The 11,447-nt window shown below is 37.1% G+C and overlaps 1 protein-coding gene across 1 annotated transcript; it reads left to right on the top strand.

The window, feature by feature from the left end:
- The first annotated feature begins 1,808 nt into the window (after positions 1 to 1,808).
- Positions 1,809 to 8,244, top strand: Zscan23 (zinc finger and SCAN domain containing 23). Its single transcript, XM_015507166.2, has 4 exons — positions 1,809 to 1,894; positions 4,923 to 5,412; positions 5,663 to 5,810; positions 6,171 to 8,244. Exons 1-4 carry the CDS (start codon positions 1,887 to 1,889, stop codon positions 6,782 to 6,784), a joined length of 1,260 nt encoding a protein of 419 aa, XP_015362652.2. The 5' UTR covers positions 1,809 to 1,886; the 3' UTR covers positions 6,785 to 8,244.
- Positions 8,245 to 11,447: the final 3,203 nt, after the last annotated feature.

Here is an 11,447-nt window from a genome sequence, read left to right as displayed (position 1 = left end):
AATAATTATTTAGTAGGCAGTTTTTTTCCATACTCCTAAACAAGATATGACATTTCAAGTTCTGGGGTACAGGTACCAATTCTCAAGTGGGTGCTGAAAGATAAGATAAATGGACAGATAAATGAAAGAATAAGAGGTAAAAGGATATTGAGACCAGGATGGGAATAAAGCAAGGAGAAGGAAAGGAAGTGGGACACAAGAAAAAAACTGCCAGGACTTTCAAACATACCTGTAACCCCAGCTATTCAGGAAGCTGAGGATTTTAGGGGATTTCTTTTTCTCTTAACAAAATCCTTTGAAGCATATTCTGTAATTCCAACAACTCAAGCTCAAAGGTGGAATGGTCCTGGGTTTAATTCTAAGCACACTGATTCAGAGAACTCTTAACTTACCAAATTTATTTAAATAATAATAGTAATCATCATATTGAAAAGCTTTGTGGGAAAATACAGTGGAATTCTTATTTTAAAATGGTATGGTACTAGGGGTTGAATCCAGGGGTGTTGTACTATTGAGCTGCATCCCTGATCCTTTTAATTAATTAATTATTTTATTTTGACACAGGATCTTGCTAAATCACTGTCTTCCTTCGCAGTCCTCCTGCCTCAATTTCCCAAATTGATGAAACTACAGGTATGTTTCAAAGCATTTCTTTAAAGAGAAAAAATCCCCTACAATCCTCCATTCATAATTTAAGAATTATTTATTTTTTCACATTATCTATTTAGAGAGATTGGTAATAAATAGAAACATAATTTTAGTCTATTTAGAAAAGCAAACCCTGAAATTAAACACAAACAGAAACAAATGATCCTAAATATATATCCAGTTTGTAATATAACCATACAGAGAAAATAATTAAATAAGGTATACGTACAATATTCTCACTATAGTCCCTTAGAATATACCTCAAGAAAAAATAAAATACACATTTTTGGGGACTGTACATAGTTTGTATATTATTGCTAGTGATACTGCTATTGTAATTTTGAAACTGCTTTGTTTATAAGATAGAGAAAATTGAGTGAATATATTGAGGCTGTGGGGGCCAAGATTTTTACCGTGGGTAAAAGGAAAAGCAAATATGTAATGGTTAAAATGAAAAAAAAATTCTCTGGATTTGTATATAGAAAATATCCTATAAAATCCCTCAGAAAAAGACATTCAATCTTGTCCCTTAGCTCTTATCCACAAACAGGGCCTACAAGCAATGATATATTCCAGTAGCAATGAGTTTTTGCCCCAAACCTGGATCTTGGGTTTCTGTTTCCCATCTTAAAGGAGTCATAGCTTCATGGATTCTTGGTCTAGAGCAGGAAAGTGTAAAATGAGGCTGGAATCTCTTGTGTGAGAAAGTGAAGCGCTCAAAAACTTATTGAAGGACATAAAAACTAATTTTAAAGGTCTCTGAAATGGACCACATTTGAAAAAATTAAACATTAAATAATAGGAGTAATTGTTTATAGCAATGAATTTTAAGAGAACGCATAGATTCAATATAACATGAGGGAGGGCAGGGAAAAGGGACGGTTTGGTTTGCAGGAGATTGGCAACTAATGTTGAAGGAACGTGCTTTGGTTTCCCCATCTGTTAGATGAGGATAATTCACAGGGTTGTAATTCACAGTAAATGAATTAGCATGTGTAAAGCAGTATATGCCAGCTGTCATCACATTGCGGGTTGGAAGAGAGGGCTTTCAGCAAGGCGATCACAGATGCGTGGAAACCTCCGAGCTTCCTAGAAGGAACGCAGCCAGAACAGCTGTTTCACAAAGAGCCAGCCACCTTGACGCACTTCCGGTCTTTGTAGTTTTTCTTTTTCTGGGCTGCTGTTGTCAAGGTTTCTGAGGTGGTGCGATCTGGGCTGGGTGGCATCTTCTCTCACGGATGCCTCGGTGAGCTTCGGATTGGGACTACCATTGAGGGCCCTCGGAAGAGCGGGTTTGGCGCTGCGACTCCGGACCTGGTGTGGGGAGAAGGTGGAGGGGGCTTCTTGCTAGAGATTAGCCATGCAAGTGAGGGGCAGAAGAGGTTGCTCCAGAGCTGCTTGATTGAAGTCAACGTCTTTGCCCTCCACGTCCTTAGGCTATGCCGGAGCCCTTCAACCTCTGTCCTAGTATTGGTGCCTCTCTGAACCGTCCCCAGCTGCAGCTTAGGATCCAGATACATTCGGATATAGAGGAATGTATTTTCCGATGTCTGTCATTCTCTACTATTTTAATAGTTTTTAAAAATAGGTCAGAGCCTCCGATTCACATAGTGTATTAGTCTGATTCACATAGTATAAAGGCTTTTAATGTCTGCTGTTTTTTTTTTTTTTTAATGAGTATTTAAATAGCATTTACTATGCGCTGGTCAAGCACTGTTCTAAGCACTTTCCAAATATTCTCATAATTTTATATAATAAGCACTAATATTATGTAGATTCCCCCCACCCTGCTTTTTTTTTAAATTCATGAATAAAATGAGGTTAAATAATTTGCTCAAGGTCATACAGCTGGTAAGGGGTGTGTGTATTCAGGATTCATATCTAGGCAGTTTGGCTCAGAATCTGCTTAAAATGTTTGCTATGCTGACTCTATTTGCTATTTCTGTGTTACCTTTACAGTCACAACCCATGAGGTTACTTCTCTCATTTAATCTGATCCTCTCTCTTTTGGACCTTGGTAGTCCTGCACTTCTAGTAAAGATTTAAGGTTAGAGAATATATCTGAAGAATATATCTGAAGAATGTCAGAGTGTCTGGAAACCTGATGAAACAGCCATTTTATTTGTGTGTACACATGCGTTTCCCACTTGCCCAGCAATCTTCTTTGGCCACAGAAAAAGTTTAGTCTTGGCCCTAAGGGTAACCACTATTGATTAAGCACCACTGTACCAAAATTGTTGGTCATCTTATTAAAGGGTTAATTTGCATATTTATTGTTTGTCATGCTCTGTGTGTGCAAAACCCTTTTATATACAATATTTCATTTCACACATGAGATTGGGGCTCAAAAAAATTAACTTGCCCAAGGCTAGTCAAAATTCACAACCAGATCTGCTTGTGTCCACCATCTCACATTACCTTCTGCTTATTTCCAGATAAATAGGAAGACTGTGGGCTTATATCAACTGTGTGTGAGATATTACAAATGTACAGGAAATATCTAAAAGTTACATTCCAATTTTTAAATTACATATTTATGGGGAGTAGAACTTGAAGGAATTTTATATTCCTCTCTATTAAAAAAATAATTGTGAAGAAAAGTAACAGTATAAGATAGATTATGACTGATGGTAAATGATGTGACTCATAGTACATAATATAAGGATGGGATGAGGAATAGGGTAGGCTGAAATGGATGAACACTTCAGAGAGGGATGTTTCCTTCCTCCCTGCTTTATCTCCTGCCATTTTCCTTTTGCTTTCTCTGTTCCAGTCACTGTTCAAATAGCTGTTCCTTGAAAAATCCAAGCATGTTCCCACATCCAAGAATTTGTACTCAAGTGTTCTACTGCATGGTACAATCTTTCTCCAGATAGACATGACTTGTTCCTCACTTCTGCTCAGTTATTATCCACAGAGCCTTCCTAGATCACCACATATAAAATAGCAATCTTTCTTCACCCCTACTCCCTACATCATTTACCTTCATTTTCTCAAAATGTTTTTCACTGCTTTATATATTTTTCATTATTGTCTGTCTCTCATGGTCCTCTTTTCTGCTCTTGTCTCCTCCTTTCCCCCACATATAGATAATATCAACAGTTGATAGAGACAGTGGTATAGAGACAGTGACTGAGACTAAGAATTCTGAAGTCTCCTTTATTGGGTTTGAATTGTGGCTTTCACCACTTGCTACCTATGAAACGGTGGACAAGTAACTTAAACTCTTTGTGTCTCAATTTTCTCATCTGCAATATAGAGGTAATAATGGTACCTTACTCATTTGTTTTGAGGATTAAGTGGACTAATATAAAGCATCTAGGAGAATGACTAGTACATTAAAAGCACTAAAAATGTCAGATATCATTGTTATTAGAATGCAAATTCCATGAGACTATGGACTTTGTTTTGCTTATAACTGTATTCTCTTGCCTAGAACACTACTTGGAATATAGTATTGGCTCTGAATAAATATTTGCTAAGTGAATAAGTATGTATGAAAAGTTTAGGCAGAAAGACCTTTTTCCTCCATACCTCACCTGACTAGAGGGACTCTGCCTCTCCTCTCCAAATGTATTTATTTTGCTTCTCATTCTTTTTACCTTCTTTTTTAAAATAATTATTCTTATTTATTTTTATGCAGTGCTAAGTATTGAACCAAGTGCTTCACACATGCTGTGCAAGCACTCTGCCACTGAGCTACAGCCCCAGCCCTCATTTTATCTTCTTTATTTTAACCTTCATCCTCCATTTTGTCCCTTTTCTTTTTGATTCTTAGTGTCATCTGGGACCACTTGGGCCCAAAGTATTTGTTTACCTTCATTTGACTAAAAATTCACAATGAATCTAGGATATTGCCATTCAAATAAAACCCCACTGTACTAAAGCTGATTTGAACTGTTTCATTAAGGATGATCAAAATGGTGCCTTCCTGGACTGGGAATGTGGCTCAAGTGGTAGGGCGCTCGCCTGGCGTGCGCGCGGCCCGGGTTCGATTGTCAGCACCAAATACAAACAAAGGTGTTGTGTTCACCAATAACTAAAAAATAAATATTAAAAATTTTCTCTCTCTTTAAAAAAAATGGTGCCTTCCTTAATAAACTGGGGAAGCTTTCCCCTTTCACCTGCTTAGTGTTTGCATGGTTCTTACCTTTATGCATTCAGTGTTCTTTCTTCATGAACCAAAGTGACTTTTTGAATATAAATACTCCCAGTGCCTGCCTGTCACTAGGTTTTTCTGCATTTTAATATTTTTTCTCTGAATTATATTTTAGATCTCACTCAGTATTTCCAGAAGAAAAGATTAAAGGGGAATTATCAAGAACAGCTTTTTTTTTTTTAATAGTAAAAAATAAAATGGCCACAACCTTGGCTCTTCAGACTGAGCTGATCCAGGGAGGACTTCTGGCAGTGAAGGTAAAGGAAGAAGAAAAGGACCGTGCCTGTGGGCGAGAATCTGGCCTGTCAAGAAGTAACCTTCATACCAGAGAGTTCTTCCGTAGACGCTTCAGGCAGTTCTGTTATCAGGAGACCACTGGTCCCCGGGAAGCTCTTCAGAGACTCCAGGAGCTCTGCCATCAGTGGCTGCGGCCTGAGATGCACAGCAAGGAGCAGATCCTGGAGCTGCTGGTGCTGGAGCAGTTTCTGACAATCCTGCCTGATGACCTGCAGGCCTGGGTGAGAGAGCACCACCCTATGAATGGAGATGAGGCAGTGGCTGTGCTGGAGGATTTGGAGAGAGAGCTGGATGAACCAGGAGAGCAGGTGGGAAGAGAGGGAGAACAGAGGTTTGTATCTATAGGAACAAATAAGGGGTTTTAGTGCAACAAGAAGAAGTGAGGAGGAAAAAGGTTTCTTTATGCCTGACTCGGTCTGTTGTAGGCTCTTAATCTCTCTTCTCTCTGTCTTTTTTTTTCTTTACCAATTTCTTGGTTCTTTTTCTACTGAGCAGCTCTGAGAAGAAGTCAGTGTCCTCTCTGATATCTTATTCTCAACTGTTCTTAATTTCCACCAGGTCCCAAGTCATGCTTATAAACAGGAAATATTTGTAACACAGAAGGCAACTCAAGGAGCAGCCCAGGAGTCATCAAGTGGCCAATTCCAAATCTTGGAAAAGAAGCTGCAGTGTAATTTACCAGAGGCGTGCCCGGTTCAAGACATTGGTGAGGATTAGCATTACCTTAGAGACCCTGCCTTATTTCCTGGCTGTCCATCAAGCCAACATATTTACACAGTGTCTTCTATATGCCAAGCATGATGCCAGGTACTGGGGAAACAGTGTGATGAACAAGGCAAACATGGTCCTCACTTTCAGGAAGCTTACTATCTGGTTTTAGAAGCAATTAAATAATTAAGCAGTTATAACACATGAATCTTCTCCCAGAGGTTCAGGAATAAGTGTTTTAGAGTGGGAAAGTAAACAGAAAAAGTGATTACTTGTTCCCTTCCACTTACTCTCCTGGTTACTTTTTTTCTTTTGTCCTTAGAAAAATAACATTCATGTAATCCATTTATTATTTCAGATGGTAAGGCTGGTAACTGGAATGTGGAGTTAGCTTCTGCAAAAGAACTTTCTAAAGAAATGAAATCTCTCATAGAAGTACCTGGAAAACTTAACAGTGATGTTACTAAAGTGTCAGAATGTAGAGACACCTGTGACCACGAGGGCAAATTGGAAAGGCAACGGGTAAACTCTTCAATAGAGAGACCCTATATCTGTGGTGAATGTGGAAAAAGCTTTACCCAGAATTCTATCCTTATCGAGCACCAGAGGACACACACAGGTGAGAAACCCTATGAATGTGATGAGTGCGGGAGGGCCTTTAGCCAGCGGTCAGGCCTGTTCCAGCACCAGAGACTTCACACTGGGGAGAAGCGCTACCAGTGCAGTGTCTGTGGTAAAGCCTTCAGCCAGAATGCTGGGCTTTTCCATCACCTCAGAATCCACACTGGAGAAAAGCCTTATCAGTGCAATCAGTGCAGCAAGAATTTTAGTCGACGTTCTGTCCTCACTAAGCATCAGAGAATTCACACTGGAGAGAGACCTTACGAATGTGAAGAGTGTGGCAAGAACTTCATTTACCATTGCAACCTCATACAGCATCGGAAAGTCCACCCTATCACTGAACTGAGGTAGCTTCTTGGAATAGGGAAGGCAAAATTTCCTGAAGTCAGACCACTAAGAAAGGTAGCAAGGGTACTGTTTCTTATTTTGTCCCTGAGAGAACAATAACAGTTTAATCATTTAACATAGAAAGTTAAAGGGAAAGCCAGTGAACATACCCTTGTTTTTCTACTGAAAGAAGCATACTAATATCTTAAACACATCTGTCAAGTTCTCTGTTGACAGTGACATATACATACAGCTTTGCAATGCTGAATATTGCTGTTTGTGTTGGCTTCATAATAATATATACTTTAGATCTAGTGTCATATACTTGTGCAAGAAGTTTTCTGGGTATACTTTAGGAAAACTACTTCATCCAAAAATCATATGCAGTCTGAGTATAAAATAATTTGAATCAATTCACTGAATATTTACAAATTAATTAAAAAATAATAGTATTAAAATCTGTAATCTGCCTTTTAACCTTATAGCATGGGGCACACAGATATAAATGCACAAACGTTTCTCCCTATAGATTTTCAATAACTGGTTTCATTCAGGAACCAAAGAACCAAAGTATAAGAGGTACACATTATAGCAGCCCAGTGTTCAGTGATAACTACAATTGCTCATGATTTTAAATTTGTAAGAAACTTAGCTAAAATTCTGATATATCATTTTCAGATTTTTGTTTTAAAAATATTGGCCTCTGCATTTTTCCTATGACATGATGAATGTTGTCAGTTTTTATATTTTCTTCTATATTTAATAATTTATATGGAAATTTCACATATTACAAGAATAGATAGAAGAGTATGCTTAGTCATCCATACTGATTTTTTTTTTTTTAAATTGCTAGGAATCAAACTCAGAGCCTATCACATGCTAGACAAGTATGCTACCACTGGGCTATATCCCCATCCTTCTTGATTGCTTTTTGTAACTTCCATATTTCTTGGCATTGCCTATTGATTACCATCAAAGTCATATATACAAAAATTTCTTTCCCTTAATGTTGATTAACTATTTATAAAGATTTATACTAAGCCCAGGAGACAAAGAAACAGAAAACTTGTGGTGATAGTAGTCTATATTAGAAGACCAAATACACAACAGGTAACTTAAGAATAATAGAATCATAGGAAGGGACCATGCAGAGCACTTCTACATGCCCTTATTTGACAGATAGGGAAAAGGAGGCTCTGGGAAGTAATTGTCTAAGATCATATAAACAGTGCTCAGCAGAGCTGAAACTTGTCTCCTAATTCCTAGTGCAATGTTTTGTTTTGTTTTCCTGCTAAGCCACTAGAGGCATTATATCACCAAAGAGAAGTTTCAAGAATATGGAATTTATAGGATTTTTTAAGTTACTGAGATTTTGCTTTATATCTCAACAAACCCTTCCATATATGTTTCAATAAAAACAGTTCCTTGGGCTGGGGTTGTGGTTCAGTGGCAGAGTACTCGGCATGTGTGAGGCCCTGGGTTCGACCCTCAGCACCACATGAAAACAAATAAATAAAATAAAGGTATTGTGTCCAAATACAACTAAAAAATAAATACTAAAAAAAAAAAAAATCAGTTCCTCTACTTAATTTATAGGGCAATCCAGGAAAGATTCCTCCCACTTAACCTCATTTGAGGCACTTTTTTTTAAAAAAAGATGATTCATTTTTTACCCGGTTCAAAAATCAAAACAATATAAAAATGCTCCCCTCTTTCTTTTTTTTTTCTTTTTAATTTTTTTATTGGTTGTTGAAAAACATTATAAAGCTCTTGACATATCATATTTCATACATTAGATTCAAGTTGGTTATGAACTCCCAATTTTACCCCAAATACAGATTGCAGAACCACATCGGTTACACATCCACATTTTTACATAATGCCCTATTAGTAACTGTTGTATTCTGCTACCTTTCCTATCCTCTACCCTCTTTCTTTTTATAGGTAGCCATTTTACTAGTTTTGTATGTCTCTTTCCATGTTTCTTTATGTAAATATTTCCTCAATTACAGAAGGATGGCATATTATTTATACTCTTCTATACCTTGATATTTTCATGAATGTACTCTTTAGAGATTTTCACATTATAACAAAGTGAATACTATTTCACTTGCTGGTAGTTTAACAAACTACATGAAAAATCACTATTTTAACATGTAACATATTTGGTTTCATTCTTCTTCCCTATTTAGTCAAAGCCCAATTCTTTCTTTTCAAAAGCAAGTGACTTTTACATAAGCTAAGAAACAGATTCTGGGCATCTGGAATTGCACAGTTCTTCAAGAGAGAAATGGAAGAAGTTATGGGTGGTGTTCTTCAATTTCATTCAACTGATTTGTGTCACTACTTGTAGCTAATTATCAAAAATCTTAAAGTTCCTCTAGAGAACATTTGATTGTGTCTTGAGGTTAAGTTATTTCCAAGAGAAATACATAAGGAAAATATAGTAGACTTCAGTATGAATTAAAATCAATTTCATAGTAAATATGTATTCTGTAAATTGATACAACTATACTATAACACCCTGGGTTGATAAGCTTCTTAAATGTCTCTCCACATATTGAAGCAACATGTTTGGATAATTCCATTACATCAGCTCTTAAAATATGAACATATAAGGTCTTCAAAGAATGTATTTCTATATGGAGTAATTTTTTTTTACACCTACAACTGAATAATGGATATTTGGTTTGTTCTGTGCTTGCTTTTTTCACAGCTTCTCAAAAATTCTCATTTTTCTCAACTGGCAAAAGGTGTTGTATATGCTGTAAAGACATACCACTTAAAATTCAGTGATCTTTATTATGATTAAAATAACCGACTGTTTGCAAAACTACCTCCCCTTGTTTTCTGATACTAATTATGCTAATACATTCCTCATTAGTTGAGTAATATTTAACTTAACAATGATATGTAGACCCTGGCTGCTTCTGTGATTATTCTAGTTCTTCCTGGCCAGAAATTCTTAGTTGCTTCCCTTTCATATTTCTAAATATTTATCACCTTTCTGTTTTCCTTTTTCCATCCTGGCTTCTCCTCCACTCCCCCAACCCATGAAGTCTCTAGCTTTGGTCTCCTTTCAGTATCCACTCTCTTTTATACAGCCTAAAAGAGAATAGTAGTCAAAAGTTTTATGGCTGAGCCAAGAATAGAAAATATTGATTCAAATCCAATTAAATTCGTTTATTGGTTCTTGAGGATAATACTGCACTCCTTTGAGGACTGTTCAGAACTGTGGATACTGTGCATCAGGAAAAGGTTGAAAATCTTGCAACCAAAATCTGCCAAGAATCTTGAAGACTCTCTTATTATAATTTTGATTTCAAGGTCAGGGCTACAGGAGTATCAAATTCTGTTTATATTTTATATTTGGAAATGACTCCTGTTTTCTATAGTGGATATTTTCCCTTTAAAAAATAATTTATAGAAGATTGCTTTATACCTTTCCAAAAGACAAAAATTACCTCTAAGGAAATTTTAAAATAAAAAGTACATCTAAAGTAAAAGCTATAAAATATGAAATGTGAAGGTACTTTGAAATATAAAATATGTGCCAGTATACGTATGTCATTGGTTAAATGTTGATCTAGTAATTGAGAGAAAAGTAGATTCTCTGCAGGAGACTGAGGGGAGAGAAAGGGTTTTAGGCAGAAAGGTAACAGGGTATGAGGCAAGGCCCATCCAAGATAAGCTCAAGAACTAGGAGTTCTCTGGACAGAACTCAAGAGTGGAGAAGGTAGGTGGAAGCCATATTAAGAGGTCCTTGGCTAAATTGCATTTGAGTTTAATCCATGTTTGGTAAGAGAATATTTGCTTAAAAGATTTTTTTTTTTTTGGAATTTAACCCATTTCATACCTGCACGAGAAAAGTGGAGCCCAAAGTACATAAGCATTAGAAGTGGTCTATTTTTATCATATTAAACAAAAAGGCAACCAAAAAAAAAAAAAAACTGAAAAAAGAACATTATGAATTATATATAGTCCTATGGACCTTTATACATGGAGCCCTTAGACACATAACAACAAAATGGGGGAAAAGGGCAAAATTAAAAAATCAAGAGAACACAAAAAGAAAGAAGGCCAAATTAGTTGGTAAAACTCTAGATTAAGCCAACAAATGGTGAGAGAAGGAAAAAAGATAAAAAAAAAAAAACTCATTGTAAACACAGCTAGTTATGTAAAATGAATCTGTTCAGAGAATTTCAGTGGTATAGTCACCAATGAGGTGGTCTGGGGTGCCCCACCTTATATTGCAGATGAAAATGGAATAATAGGGCACTGGATCTGAAATTTATAGGGCAGAAGGCAAGCCGTTTTAGGCAAGTAGCTAGGATGAATGGGGATGATTTTCTGAAAGACATGACCAGGGCTGGCAGAAGAAGTGGGAGCTAATGGAGAGGGGCAACTCTGTGCCGGTGCCCAGACCCCACTATTTCACATCCGAGGTGCCTGGTTGAGTTCAAAAAGTGCTCGTTGTGGTTGAAGTGAGGAATCCTCTTAAGACTTGAGGAATTATTGTCCAATTTTCGACGCGAGAATGAAAGGGAGTGTAAATTATACCCAGACAACCGGAACAAACCTGGATGTATGATGCCCAGGTTTGGGACCTCGGACGACCAGAATCAGGGTTGGTAGGGGCAGGATGGACCCGGTGAGAGCCAACATCTCTTTAGTGGGGAAGAGAAGT

This window comes from Marmota marmota, unplaced genomic scaffold (genome assembly GCF_001458135.2).
Source record: "Marmota marmota marmota unplaced genomic scaffold, marMar, whole genome shotgun sequence".
Classification (NCBI taxonomy): Eukaryota; Metazoa; Chordata; class Mammalia; order Rodentia; family Sciuridae; genus Marmota; species Marmota marmota.
This window is presented reverse-complemented; position numbering and strand designations above follow the sequence as displayed.